At 37.3% G+C, this 16023-nt stretch overlaps 1 protein-coding gene across 4 annotated transcripts in view; it reads right to left on the bottom strand.

The window, feature by feature from the left end:
• MYO6 (myosin VI) overlaps nucleotides 1-16023 on the bottom strand; it is a 134603-nt gene that overhangs the window by 58418 nt on the left and 60162 nt on the right. For all 4 annotated transcript variants that reach the window (XM_060689157.2, XM_087882537.1, XM_060689158.2 and 1 more), the window contains exons 7-12: nucleotides 15416-15471; nucleotides 10347-10444; nucleotides 9059-9223; nucleotides 7272-7352; nucleotides 4011-4191; nucleotides 1943-2087 (exon numbers count right to left, since the gene is read on the bottom strand). In XM_060689157.2, coding sequence (XP_060545140.2) covers nucleotides 1943-2087; nucleotides 4011-4191; nucleotides 7272-7352; nucleotides 9059-9223; nucleotides 10347-10444; nucleotides 15416-15471 — 726 coding nt within the window. The remainder of the gene's footprint in view (nucleotides 1-1942; nucleotides 2088-4010; nucleotides 4192-7271; nucleotides 7353-9058; nucleotides 9224-10346; nucleotides 10445-15415; nucleotides 15472-16023) is intronic.

The following is a 16023-nucleotide window of genomic DNA, read 5'->3' as shown; positions in this document are numbered from 1 at the left end:
AAGGTTTTAAACTGTGGGCTGTTTTGAAAAGAGCAAAACAAAAGAATCTTAGCATGAGGTAAATACAACAGAAATTTCTGTTTTGTGTTTACTGACATGAATAATAAAGTATAACTATGGAGCTCCCATTATGGGAGGTGCAATTTAGAGAAAGCAAGGCCTACTCACGTGACTTACAGTTGTTTCTCTTAGACCTTGAAATTCACTTTTACAGGTTTGTTAACAAAGATTGGTAGCTAAAGATACACGTGGAACATTTATTAAGAAATATGGACACTTCAAACAGGGACCACTGCTAAAAGAATGCAGCATTGGGGAGGTACATTTACCCCTGATTCTCAGTCATAGCTACTGTGTTTCCCTGAAAATTACGATCTATTCCGAAAATAAGCCCTAGCTTGATTTTAATGTGTGTGCCTAATATAAGCCTACCCCAAAAATGGGGCGAGGCACAAGTTAGGGCTGAGGTGGAGCTGCCCCATTTACCCCATACCTTACCTTAAGACCGCAACAGGTGTCGGGGTGTGTGAAACCTGGCTGCGGCAGTCCTAAGGTAAGTGGGTAAGACATCCCCTAAAAATAAGACCTGGTGCTTATTTTGGGAACCAAAAGAAAATAAGGCCGATGTCAGGTTCCGGAATGGCGCTGTGAAATAAGACTCAAGAACCAGATCTAGAGGTCTTTATCTGGCGCTCCGGCATTCCAACAATCATGAGTGTAAAGTGAAATATTGTCAGCGCTATTGCGCAGTGCTCCCCACCAGTTTTGAATGTTAACATCGGGGCTGCCAACCGGGTCTTATTTTTCAGGGAAATATGGTATATATACATTCTGTCAATATTTTGATTTTTCTGCAGGCATTTCTTCCTCATTATGGGCAAAATTCTGTAAGACATTTCTATGAGTGAAACAGACACAAGATAATTCTTGCTCCTTCTTGGAACCCCTCTTCCTTCTCAACATTTTCTCACAATGATAATCTGATTTTGTAAATCTGAATCCCATTGTGATATTCTACATGACAAAAGGGCAGCCCATTGGTTTTGTGTAGCTTTCAGCTATTTCCTTCTTCCTTTTTTCTTTTCTTTTTTCTATTTTTCCTTTCCTTTCCTTTCCTTTTATTTTTCTTACTTTACATTAGTTTGCATTGGTTTTTAATTTTCTTTTTTAAAATTTTTAATTATACAAACAAAAGCTAGAACGAAATAGTTATGGGAGATACAAATGCTATTGTTTTGTAGCAAGAGTTAATAAAGTAGAATACAAAGATCAGAAAAATGAAATCTGGAAGAAGCACCAAAACACCATTAGCCAAATTTTGTATGCTTAAAGGAATAAAAGATTCTGTCACAAAATTATCACTCTTATAAGATAATGGACCCTGTGGGCCATTTAGAGTGGCTCACCATTCAGGAAGCCTGACAGCATGATAGTTCTGTGGATTATTTGCATGTTTACAAGTTATTTGCAAAAACACTCCTAGGCGCCATGCAGACTCTACTCTTAACATAAACTTCATGTTTGTTCTTTGCTTTTAAACTATTATTGCAACATAGATATGGATTCAAGCTGAGCTGAGCACCAACGTAAGGCTTTTTAACTTCTACTAATATTTGACAGCTTAGTATTAACAGGTAAAAAAGAAATCCTTATTGTTATTATGCAAAATACATTTTCCCCTCACACACTGGGATGAAAGGAAACATTTTACATGGTGACAGATATTATATTACTCTAAGAAGAAGAAAAAAACCCACCAATTTACCTTACGGCACAAACAGGGAACGGGGAGGGGAAGCTTGCCCTTCTTATACACTCTCAATAATTCCAAAACAGCTCAAAGGAGATATTTTAGAGTTGATATTTACAACTTTAGGTGCAAAAGTCATAGCAAACCTGGTGAGGACAGCAAGAAAGATTTGCTTGTTCTCTTGCAACTTACTTGATAACCGTCCCTTTGGTGCCCCCTGCTGTTGTCAGCATGACTCTGGTGGTTAAACTCACACGGAGATCATCCTCATCCAAGCCAAGTAGTTTAGCACAGTATTCCAAAGACTGGGCAGATTTATTTTTCAGTGTACATCCACCTGATGAAAAAAAAGAAAAAGGTTTACTAATATAGGTATGTGTATGTATGTATGTATGTATGTATGTATGTACATATATATGTGTATGTAGATGTCCGTGTGTATGTATATTTTTTAACAATTGGAGTGTTCAGACAATTTAAAAATGATCACTGATAAAATCTGTCTAGACATTGGTATTTGTTTGTGCCATATGCTAGGGGTGGGTTCTACTTGCCTTTACTATTGGTTCGCAATGGGATCATGCGTGCACGATCGCTTTGCTCGCACACGAGCCTTGCTTCTGCGCATGCACAGATCGCTGATGATGACATCCGGGGCAGTGGGCGGGGCCTTCCTCTGGTTTTACTACCATTCTTGCGAACTGGTCCGAACCGGGGGCAACCCACCACTGTCATATACGTATCATTTTTTAAAATTGTCTGAACACTCCAATTATTAAGAAATTATACATAATTAATGGATACCTTCAACACTGGCATGCAGGCCAGTGAAAAGAAACATGGCCAGCATCCACTACCTTAGAGAAGGGATTTCTGCCAAGGAAAATGGAAGGCAGTAACCACTAAGGAAAAATTGTTAAAGTGTTTTGTGGTTCAGTTCCTAGCACTGTCAGTTAAGAAAGGAGCAGGTAATAAGAAAAACCTCTGCCCAAAATACAGGAATCCACAAACTTCATTAAAAACTTCCCAAGAAGAGCAGAGTATAACGTAAATTCAATTTAAAAGCAATTCTGTGCACAAGCGGTCATGAAAATTTTATATCACTTCAGTGTTATCTGTTCCTGTTCCTCTTAAGCAGCAGAATACATATTTAAAACATCAAGAACGGTTTCAAATAAATAATCAAGCTACACTTGATATATGATATTCATTGACCCTCTGTGGATCCCACTGTGTTTCTTTCCATTTGTACATCTTACAAACGTACCTCACTCTGGCCTGCCACATTGTCAAGACATCTCTCCAATTCCACACGTTTCTCTTGGTTTCAATATTCACCAAGCATTTCAAATTATGTGTTTGGGGGTAAAACAGTAAGGAGTAAAACAAGCCACAGAGGTAAAATTTAGAGACCACTGTTTCTTCAACCCACACTGTATCTTGCATGTAATAAAAGGGGAATAAATTTAGTTCTGGATTTCATATGATGTTGAGGACTCAAGTGCATTATTTCCTACGTTTATTTACTATATTGGAGTCACCGGAGAAGAGCCTAATGTTGGGAAAGATTGAGGGCAAAAGAAGAAGGGGATGACAGAGAATGAGGTGGTTGGATGGAGTCACTGAAGCAGTAGGCGTGAGCTTAAATGGACTCCAGAGGATGGTAGAGGACAGGAAGGCCCGGAGGAATGTTGTCCATGGGGTCACGATGGGTTGGACAAGACTTCGCAATTAACAACAACTTACTATATTCTTCTATCCCTACAGGGGTGTGTGTGTGTGTGTATTACAATTACATTATCTGTTGCTTCTTAATTTCTTCTACAGTAATTTGGTTTTTCTTTGTATATTGCTTGGTACTTTTAGTACAGGGTGAATGATCAATTGAATGAATGATAATCATCCTGGCATCATACAGGAGCTTGCTCTTGATCCATTACAGTAGCTGTAATTTTACTTGTCTTAATTTCTCCAAGGAATTAAAAAAAATAGTTTTGGCCTTTTTAATTACATATATTTTTTTCCCAGTTTAGGAGAAAGAACTGTGTAAAGTTACCCTAGCAAGTAAGAGAATTAGCATGCCTTATTGCAAATAGTTTTAAAAATTATTTTCAAATATAAACTTTTTAAATATTTGCTAGGAAATAAGAGTCTTAATTTCAGAATTAAGTGGCAGCAATTTCTACTTTCAGCATTGCTCTTTCAGTGAAATACATACAATGATTGATTATGTGCCATCAAATCAGCAAAACAATCTAACCAGATGTGCTGCCAGCTTCTTCAAAATCAATATTCCCCAGATGTAAAACACCAGCAACCACTCGGAAGAGGTCCAGCTTCTCTTCATCATTAAGCCCAATCTTCTTCATTGCAGTGCACATCCTGTTAAAATCTCCATGGTCATCTAGCAGAGGGTCCTTCAAGGAACCTGATTTTTGGTACTATAAACAAGAGGAATGCTAAGTAATCACAAAGGGACAAGGAATCATACTTCTACTGATTAATAGCGAGCCCAAATAAACAGAATAAGACATGAAAAACGGAATTTTAAATTCTGCTTAAAATCTCAGGATTTTTAGACAAGATGGGGAATCTATCTAGAAACAAAAAAACAGGGAGATTTCGGATGAATGAAAAAAAGCACTGTGAGGGACAAAATATGTCCCAAACTTAGTGAGAAGGAATCATCAAGGAAGAATCTACTGTACTGCTAACACGTGGGCAGGAACATGAGCTAATGCAAAATCAAAATGGGTGGAGAGCTGCAAATTCATCCCAGATCTCCCTGTTTGTTTTTGTTGTTGTTTCTGGATAAGATTTCCCATCTTGTCTAAAAATCCTGAGATTTTAAGCAGAATTTAAAATTCTGTTCTTCATATCCTCTTCTGTTTACTTTGGCTCGCTTTCACTTCATAAAAATACTACTGAATCTGTTTGCATACGTAATATCCTCAGTCCAAGTGCTTTGCGTCGCAGATGCAAGGTATAGTTCCTGAAGCCTGCATATAAAGTGCTCCGAACAATTGTTACTTACACAATAAATGAAGATAGTGCATTTGATTGGAACATAGAAAGCTTCATCTAGCTCAGCTCTTCCACTGGCTGACAGAAAAATGTATTTTTCCTACCAGGAGAGTTTGCATATAAATTGAGTGGTAGATTTTTGATGCTCTGGCTCCATTAAAGCACCATTTTAGAGGGAAAGCCCTTTACTTGAGGCCAGGAATGGATATCGTGAATGAAAGATTACAGTAAATAATGATCCTTGGAAACAGAACCAAGCATTCATTTCAGCATGATGGCATTGTTTTATCAAAGTTTATATTTTATACACATACCAACAGTTTTGATTATTTATCTATTTAATTTAAAACAGGACACATTATTATCAATTCAAGGTACTAAAGATTCTAACTAAAAATCAAACTAATACATGCAGAGAGAGGGCATGCTCAAAATAATTGTTCGTCTTAAAGAATATGCAGAAAAACCTGTGAAATCCCAAACAAAACTGTTCTAAGAATATGAGGAACAAAAGACTAACGTGCATCTACTGAACTCACACCACACAATAATTAAAATCCCAGATTATACAAAATGGTCACCTCATCTTCCTGACAGGAAAGGACAAAAACAATGCAAACATTAATTGACTATTTGTATTAATATAATTAAACATGATACAAAGGGGAAATAAATAAGACAATTCTCTCAGATTAATAATAGTAAGGTTAGGACAGCTGACATTACTGGAAATCAATTATAATTATTCTCTTCACCTCTATAATACTATCAAGAACTGCTCCCTTCCCCAATTTCAATGTCATCCTCCGAGATATAAACTCAGAAGCGCAAAAATTCTGGATATCTAACTATCAAACAGATATTGTGTTCAATCAGGACAATTGTATCAATTTGAAAGCACTTGAGGCTCTTTTACTGCCAAGCAGGTGTTCCTTTCGCTTAGGGACCAAATCAGTTATATAAAAGATGCATCTTTCATTCACCTGGCTGGCTTAGCTTTCCAGACGACAAACCCACATTATATATATTCTCCTCTGTGGATAATAGTATGTAAAAATTCAATCAAGATCCTTTTCAGTGGTTCTACCTGCTCTGCTGCACCCATAACTGATGTTAATTTGACCATCTTGATTACAAAATGCTTGTTCAAATAAACTCTTAGTTAAATGGTATAGAGCTATTGCTTTACTATTATTACGACTAAGGTAAGAAGCAGACATTTGCAAAAAGATATTTGATTGAAGTAGAATTTGAATAAATATGATCTGGTACCTGATAATTTTAAATCTCTAAGACATGTTTGCTTTTTCTTTATTTTTCCTTGTTTTATTAAGCATGAACCAATTCAAATCAAAACCACTATAAATGGGGAGGGCAGGAATTTAATACCGGTAACAAAAACAAACACACACATGCCTAAATTTGGAGGAAGCCCATGCACAGTTGGGGCTACTGTGGTTTTTATTCTAGATTTAAAAGTGCAAGGACAGATACACATGATCTTGAATTTTTCTCCTCTTCCTTTTTTCTTTCTTTTTTTTTTCATTTTAGTATTATAATTTTTGTAAAATTGCTGTTTGTTCTTTCATTTTTGTTAGTGTATCTGTGTGCGAGGGAGAGAGGGAGAGAGAACATAATAGCTACCTGGGAACAATCCCAGGTATTGAATTGAAATGTGTGTTTCAGCCATTTTGGTCTATGAGTTGAATTGTTCTAAAACGTTTCTACAAAAAACGTTTTGTAAAAACCTCAACCATTCTGGGCACAAGTATTTGAACTGGGAAGGAAAAGGGGGAAGAATGGGGAATAGTTAACACTGAGATACTTCTTTGGCAACAGAATAGATAAAAACTCCTCAGCATCCCTGGCTGAGGAATGGAAGAGAAGATTGAGAGTGGAGGGGAGGTGCGATATTCCATTCTGAGCTCTGAGTTGAGGGGAGGGAAAGATGGAGGGCAAATTATGGGAAGAGCAGCTTTGCCTTATTTGTCCTGTGAGCTCTCCATGTTTTGTTTCATCTGAAAATCAAAACATCTCATATGTCCTTATTTCTTCCAGAGCAAGGCTGATATCAAACATTTCAGCAGAACCTCTGGACTACAATGTTTTGTTTCAAGTCACAAGCAAAACATTTTCCATTTGGTCTATATGTCATTGTGCACTGAAGTAAAAATTCAATGGGATTTTTAATTACGATTCTGTTTTGGTTTTGGTTTTTTTAAAGAACACGGATGCCAATTTGGCTACAATTCTGTCCACACATGGACAAAATCCCACAAATCAATCCAGCTAAATATTATCAAGTTTGAATTGTTAAGAGAAGGGCCTGATTACAGATCCTTGACAATTCTGACAGCGCCAGTCTCCTGTTGCAATGCTGAGCTGTTAGCACTTGAAAAAAGTTGCATAAACCAGATTTTATGCATGATATTACCAACAACTGATGGAAGTTCCATATTTTAATGTAAGAAAGGAACGTTTGAAATAGGTATCTTACCTCAGGACTTTTGCGATTCTGTAAAATCTGCTTATCAGTTTCTTTAGTAGCAAAGTAGCGAGTGCACCCACGGTTTAAATACTGTTGCAAAACAAGAGTTCACCAGTCAATCAAAACCTCAGCAAGTGATGTTCAATATCAGGTATCTAGTAGCAGAACTACCCCTTGCTTTCTTTTTCTCAAGTCTCCTCTGGGAGCTGAAATCTATAGAGCTTTACATTGCTAAGGTTCAGAAACACTGTGCTAGGCACTTAAATTCAGATTTAATTTTATAAATTCAGATTTATTTAATTTATTTATTTGTCAAGCATGAATAAGGTAACAGATATAAACATGATTATGAATACAGGAAATGGATACAAATAAAAGGAAACATTAGGACAGGGACGGTAGGCACACTGGTGCTCTTATGCACGCCCCTTACAGACCTCTTAGGAATGGAGTGAGGTCAAAAGTAGACAGTCTAAGGTTAAAGTTTTGGGGGTTTAGGGATGAAACCATATAGTGCATTCCAGGCATTGACCACTCTGTTGCTGAAGTCGTATTTTCTGCAATTGAGTTTGGAGCAGTTTACCATAATTAATTAATTAATTATTAATTCAAACACTTAGTATTGTCAAAAGTCACATTTAATGCTATAGGGAAGTGTTCTTCAATGAGAGAGAAGCAAAGCCAGTGTTTTTCCAGAGTCACTTCTCTGAGCAATCCCAAGGAGACCAGAGTATTTGTTTCAAGTTAACCATAGTTTCATATTAACTCAAATGAGAATCCTGATCACTGATGAATCATAATCATGATTTGTAAAAACAAGAGAGAAGCATATACTCCAGTTTGAAGTTAGGATATTGTAATAAAGTCTGGTTAAAATAAACCAAGGTTCCTAGGCAACACTTCAAAATGTGAACAAAAGCTGATGTCTTAAATAATATTTGTGGCAATATATCAAAAGCAGCAGGAATGTGGTAAATCAGTTTATTATAATATTCTAACATGTCTAATACTATCCAACATTACTGCCTTACATATCTATTCCAGAATATAAAACAGAAATATACGATATAGTGCCTTTCAAATGTTTGAGGACACAATTACATATGATTGAAACCGCATAGTCAAAAGTCACAGACTTGGGCTGCTGAAGTTCAGAAGCTCTGGAGACATCAGGCTGATTGCTCTTGGCACAGAAGAATACATATACAATACAGATAGTTCTTGACTTACGACCACAAATTGAGCCCAAACTTTCTGTTGCTAAGCAAGACAGTTGTTAAGTGAGTTTTGGCCCATTTTATCACTTTTCTTGCTACAGTTGTTAAGCGAATCACTGCAATTATTAAGTTAGTAACATGGTTGTTAAGTGAATCTTGCTTCCCCATTGACTTTGCTTGTCAGAAGGCCGCAAAAGGGAATCAACATGACCCCATGACGTTGCAACCATCAGAAATATGAACCAGTTGTCAAGCATCCGAATGTAAATCACGTGTTCATGGGGATGCTGCAATAGTCATGTGAAAAATGATCGTACGTGCCTTTTTTTCAGTGCCATTGTAACTTTGAATGGTCACTAAATGAACTGTGGTTAGCTGAGGACTACTGGTATATGACAAAGTGATTCAACCAAGTTTGGTCCAAAATCAAGCTTCCGCACAACAGATTCATAGATCCAAACTTTTACAATCCATTAGTCATATTGATTTGAATAGACCTGCTCTAAGTGTATCTGAATCCAGTCTACTATAAGTAGTTAAAATGAATTTTCAATATGGTAATACTTTAGATCAACTTACCCTAAAGTTATCTGGTGAACTTAAATACAATTTCTCCCTTATATTTTCAGGGGCTCCAGCACATAGCCTATAGAATATGTGGTAATTCCTTTCTTCTGCGCCTTGAACACAAATCCTGGATTTCTCCAGGAGATAATGTGACACAAATCCACCAACAACTGAATTCTAGGGTTAAAAAGAAAAAAGAAAAAAAAGAAAAATTGTGATTCCAAAGCACAAACTCTTAATTCTTTAAATATATTATATGTACTTTCTAATCCATATAGTTTCTTGAATACATTTACAAGTAAATGAAATTTTTAAATTATTTAATGTTAACATCATTAGATCAGAGATGCAATTTGGTTAATCTCTTATTGTTATGACTAGATAGTTCCTACAATTTCCTACCAGCATGATGAAAGTCACAAGTTGGCAGAAACTACCAACCATCATATCTAGAGGACATCAAATTGAACAAGAATGCTTTATGTTAACTTATGTTTAACTTATCAAAAAAAAAAGATATATGGTATATAATTCAGATTTTTTTCAGATTTTTTTTTCTGACTTTTCTCATTTTTCCCATTGGCAACCAAAATTTTAATGCTAGCTCAGATTTAAAGTTGAGTTGTAGCTAGAAGATATGAGATTGGAGATGAAGATGAAGATGATGATATGCAATTCATATTATAAAACTTATTTTGTCTTTAGATCAGGGACCTCGGAATTCTTAAACTAAATTCAGAAGAATTTTTAAATACCAAACAACATATTGTAATCCAAAATGGACTACCATACATGACATGCCTAGTTTAATGAAAAGAAGGACTAGGGTTGATATGATAGCAGTGTTCCAATATTTGCGGGACTGCCACAAAGAAGAGGGAGTCAAGCTATTCTCCAAAGCACCTGAGGACAGGACAAGAAGCAATGGATAGAAACTAATCAAGGAAAGAAGCAACCTAGAATTAAGAAGAAACTTCCTGAAAGTTAGAACAATTAATCAGTGGAACAACTTGCTTCCAGAAGTTGTGCATGCTCTAACACTGGAGGTTTTTAAGAAGAAACTGGACAAATTTGTCTGAAATGATGTAGGGTTTCCTGACTGAGCAGGGGGTTGGACTAGAAGACCTCTAAGGTCCCTTCCAACTCTGTTATTCTATGTATTCTGTTTATTCTGTTTACATAAAAGTGTCTTAAACAAGTAATCCATACAGAAGGGCACAAAGAAAATGCTATATGAGTAATAGGACCTATCAAAAGAAGAAGATAAGAAATTTCACCACAGATAAAGAAATATAAATACCTTTTCATTGAAATGGATTTCTACAAATTTTCCAAAACGACTGCTATTATTGTTACGAACAGTCTTTGCGTTTCCAAATGCTTCCAGTAGTGGATTGGCTATTTAAAAAATGAAACAAGATTAGCACAATTTTTAATAAACAAAACTTGGATGAAAGCATGTTTTAATATCCAAAACAGAGAAATGAAGACATAAATCTAATCCTAACCCTCTCTACCCACTGAAAAACTGGACCCGAGAGTTGGAAGATCTTTCTAAACCGTCTGAAATAATGAGTGCTAATAAAAATGCATATAGAAGTTGACTAGCATTATGTATTTTTTAATATGAGAAAAACCATTTTATGAACCAAAGGCTCATACAACTACTTCAGTTACATGTGTGAAGAAACAAAAGCTTCTCTCAACATTTAAAGATAAAATTTCCTTCAGATTAACTCCACTCTGGGTGACCTCATGGAAATGTCCATATTGTATTGTTTTCTTCATTAAAATACGGGAATGGTTTATTATTACCTTCTCCGAGATTCTTTTTGAATTTCACAATCTAACCTACAGCTCTTGTTGTTCCCCCTGCTATTCTTCCATAAAGGTACTAACCAGACTTGGCCCTGCTTAGCCAAGTAAAGTTACTTAGCATTGAGTATCAGACAAATAAATCCTCAAATCTTGAAGGGAAGAAGACTCTCTGTTCCCACTAGGTAAGGGCACCCAATGCAATAGTTTGGATCCCAATCACTGTATAATCTTCCTAGAAATTGTTCCACTTAAAGATTACCCTTTGCTGTATCCTAATATTAACAGCTGTTAAAATATTTCACTAAAGTATTTTAACAGCTATTAATATTTTACCTCACTAAATAGTTTTTGAATAATACTAGTGTTAAATCAAACGGAGTTGTTTGGAAGTGCATTAAATAGCTCCATGTTAACTGTTCCATGTTAATAAAATAATCCTGAATTATCTCATAATGCATATCCCATCAGCATGTGTGCATGCAATAAACCAAACCTACTTAATTCAATGTACAGTTCAAGCAAAAATTCAAGAAAAGGATAGTTAAGATTTAGGCATTAGACCAGAGAACATGCATATTGGGGATGCCCAAAAATGAAGTAAACGACAACAACAAAATAATCCATATGTAATAATCTGGTCGATGCAACTAGAGACAAATCGCAAAGCACATACATTTCCCTGTCCTGGAAAGCAGAAGATGATACTAAATTAGCTATTGGTCCTCTGACCTCTTAGACCAAGGAAAAGAAGAAGGTAGTTGTGAACCTTTGGTGTTGCAGCCATAAGACACAGATATAGCCAGTGGCCTTAGAACAGGGGTGACAAACTCGATTTCATTGAGGGCTGCATCAGGATTGTGTTTGACCTTGGGGGCCTGGGTTGGGTGTGGCCAGGCTGGGTGTGGCCAGCTTGACATCACTCATGTTGGAGGCGCCTGTGGTCGCCCAAGCGCTCTGCCAGCGAAATCAGGCTCCTGAGCTCCGTTTCAGCTGCGATGGCCTCCTGCAACCCTCTACCAGTGAAAACAGAGCTTGGGAGTGCCGCCCGTGGCCCTCGCGAGCTCTGTTTTTGGCTGCAATGTCCTCCTGCAACCTGTGACAGTGAAAAAGAAGCTCGAGAGGACTGCATGCAGCTCCCCCGAGCTCTGTTTTCACTGGCAGAGACACTGCAGGCTGATCCTTCAGTGTTTCCAGGGCAGCCCTGCTGGCTAGATCTAAGCACCCTGCAGGCCGAATCTGGCCCCGGGGCCTTGAGTTTGACACCCCTGCCTTAAAACCAGCAAATGCCTGGAGCCAATCCAGACTATACTGATTGAGCTTAGTCCCCACATCACTCAGCAGCAGAAGACAAGAATATTCTTAAGCAAGCATGCTTGCAAGTGAGCTATTAAAATAAACATTGATAAGCTTAAGGACATGGTCATTTGTATTGGAAGGACACTTCTACAAAGTTTATGTAGACAACTGTATAATGGGAACAAACCAACCTTTGTAGTTAAAACTCTCATAATTCCCAGCCAGCCCTCCTCACTAAAATATCTGGGAATTCTGGAGTCCCATGACAATTTGAGATGTCAGACTAGAGAAAGCTGATATGAGCTATATGATCATACTAACCTATGAAGACTGTTCATTACCATTCCACATCTACCATCAAAACTGCCTCTATCAGGCATTTATTAAGCAAACTGAAGAAACACTTATAAAGGTAGTCCTCAATTTATGACTACAACAGGGACCAGAATTCCATTGCTAAGCAAGGAAGTTGATAAGGGAATCAAACCTGATTGTACAATCTTTTTTGCCAAGGTTCTTAAGCAAATCACTCCAGTTGTTAACCGAATCATGTGGTCATTAATCAAATCCAGCTTCCCCCATTGACTTTGCTTGTCAGAAGCCGGTGGGAAAGGTTGCAAATGGTGATCACATGATTCTAGGAAAGCTATAACCATTGTAAATACATGCTGGTTGCCAAGCACCCGATTTTGGATTGCTTGACCATGGGATGCTTGTAATAAGCATAAATGCGAGGACTGATCGTAAGTCACTTCTTTCAGTACCATTGTAACTTCGAATAGTCACTAAACAAATGGTTGTAAGTTGAAGGCTAGATATATTTTTCCATAGTGGCAGTAGAAATCTATTTAGGTACAGCTTCTTGAATAAACAATTCTGCCATTCTCAAATTTTTCGGTTGGGAACAGAGGACTAACTTTATATGTAATGCTTGATTTTCAACTCAAAACTGATCTAATATTCATTTAGTCCCAAGAATGCACGGGACCTTGAGGGGGAAGACAAATAGTATTATGTAACTGACATAGTATTAGAAAAGGAATTGGTCATTAAAGGTAAGGTTAAAAAAAAATATTGCTGAATTTATATATTATAAAGATAAATACAGATTCCTGGGATGGGGGAAATTGTGTGTGTGTGTGTGTGTGTGTGTGTGTGTGTGTGTGTGTGTGTGTGTGTTGGTTGTCTGTAAGTTAAAGTAAGTTGAGTTGGCAAGTGACCTTTCAAACTATCCAACCTGTCAGGAAAATGCACAGAACTGCAACACAAAGATTCGATGGTTACAGGTACAAATACATATATACACGCACTACAAAAAGGCTTGGTGAGTAAGTCCTTCTGTAGTAATAATGCATCCATGCAGGTTAAGATGTGCTTAAAACAAAAATGGGAGCAAATGTGTATTAAGAGCAGATGACCTGGAGAAGGCATTTATTTCAAGCTTCCCCATCCCCCAAATGAAATACCTACGGGTACCAGTGTTGGGAATGCAGCTTCGGACATTATGCCAAATGGTCAGCCACTTTCATAGGTGCCATGGATAATGGAATACTTATATATTCCGCTGTAATTAAGCAATATCATTCTCAATTATTTTCCTGGAAGCACTGCTTTGCAGTAAACCCTGGCTATGAAGTCCATCAAAAGTAGGACTGCTCAGGCTACGCTAATCCTTCATAGCCTCAAAGCATCTTGCCACTGGGAAAGGAAACATATCATAGACCTTGCATTTTTCAAACAAGCATACATGTGAACGCTCCACTCATTCATCTGAATACACACACAAACACACACAAAAATCAAGTATGTGAACCCACACAGAGACCATTCATTCATCTATAACCTCCGGAACGGTTTAATAGCTTAGCTGAATACTTCAGACAGAATATATTTACTTATATCACAAAGTAAAGAATTGTAGTGCCATAAGGGAAGGAAAAAGTATGAAATTATTTCCTACTTTATTATATAGCTTCCCTTCTTTTAAGTCCTTGATACCGGAATAAGCTATTGTTAACATCCCGCTATTGATCTCCAAGTAAGCCACTAAGATCAATGTTTTCTGAAGTAAGTCCCATTTCAAATAACTTCTTCAAAGAAATGGCAAACAGCACCATGCTGCTTGTATTAGAAACTGTTTAAAGGTAAAGGTAAAGGTTCCCCTCGCACATACGTGCTAGTCATTCCCGACTGTAGGGGGCGGTGCTCATCTCCGTTTCAAAGCCGAAGAGCCAGTGCTGTCCGAAGACGTCTCCGTGGTCATGTGGCTGGCATGACTAAACGCCAAAGGCACACAGAACACTGTTACCTTCCCACCAAAGGTGGTCCCTATTTTTCTACTTGCATTTTTACCTGCTTTCGAACTGCTAAGTTGGCAGAAACTGGGACAAGTAATGGGAGCTCACCCCATTATGTGTCACTAGGGATTCAAACTGCTAAACTACCGACCTTTTGATTGACAAGCTCAGCGTCTTAGTCATTGAGCCATCGCGTCCCTTATAAAAACTGTTTGCAGGTAAGCAATTCTTACAAAGACATTAAGGGAATAGATAGGGTCAACACAATACTCCTTCAATACATCCGCAAATACATCTGACACACAGAAAATACTTCTAACTGAATCGGGTAGAAAACATGCCTTTAAATTCAGAAAAAAGCTTCAGTCTCCGCACTCGTGTCAAAGACTTGACACAAAAGTTTTCTAGATGGCTCCAGTGGTTGCCTAATTCACCACACTTCTCATTCCACAACAAAACTGGAACCACATTGCAAGATCTACTGGCAAAAATCTTCCAACAGTGCCTGCGTACATACAATTGCCCAGAAACATGTTCTCCTTTTGCTGGCCTTATTTTAAAGCCTCTGTTTTCTAAAGGAACTAGAAAAAAAGATTTCAGGGATGGGTAATCTGTGATTCCCAAACTCTTTTTTGGTCCCTGGAGCCGCTCCAATACAATCATTAAAAAAAAAATCAATAGTGTGATCTCCTGCCATTCTGAGACAGGAAGCTTACAAAAATTGTATCGTAAACCATAAAAAAAGCCTAATACTTTTAAAAAGGAAAAGAAAAGAAATATTAAATTTATCTCCCCACTGAAGAAAAACAAAAAGAAAAAAAAATTAAACCTAGTCTCCACCCCACCCCGTTCCCCCAAAATGCAATAGCAATTCTCATCTTCAAGAAAAGTTACATTTAGGCCCTCTCTTCTTCAACAGATTCCTTGTTTCAATAAATTTAAAAGTAAGTATGAATACCTTCTACAATCCTGTCATCAATATCTTGTCCACTACCATAAGATTCAGTCAAATACCTATAAAGAAAAAAAAAATAGCAATTTTTGAAAGGCTCTTTACTCAAGTTTTAATCATACAGCATCCCTTGTAATTAAATGAGCTGTGTACAAAATTTATTTGTATCCCACCTTTTTTATTATTTTTGCAAATAACTCAAGATGGTGAACATATCCAACACACCTTCATCTTCCTATTTTCCCCACAACAACCACCCTGTGAGGTAGGTTAGGCTGAGTGAGAAACTGACTGGCCCAAAGTCAAACAGCTGGCTTTTATGGCTAAGGCATGACTTGAATTTGAGGTTTCTTGCTTCCTAAACTGGCGCCTTAACCACTAAACTGACTTAACCGAAGTGCCATTAGCTTCCTGCCTATTGAGAAACTGAGGAAATTATTATTTTGTTCGTCCTTTTATAGGCAAGAGCAGTGTTGCTTTTGGGATATGCCTGCTGTGAGTTGTTCTGAGGTCCCTACTCTTTTCTAGAATGCTCCATGTTCCTATCAGGTTTTAAGTGTAATACAAGTGAAAGAAATTAATTGGGCAGCGTAACTTTTGTATTTTTTTTATTG

This window comes from Pantherophis guttatus, chromosome 1 (assembly GCF_059756535.1).
Source record: "Pantherophis guttatus breed Tessera chromosome 1, ASM5975653v1, whole genome shotgun sequence".
Classification (NCBI taxonomy): Eukaryota; Metazoa; Chordata; class Lepidosauria; order Squamata; family Colubridae; genus Pantherophis; species Pantherophis guttatus.
The sequence above is the reverse complement of the archived record's forward strand: the minus strand, read 5'-3'. Positions and strand labels throughout refer to the sequence as shown.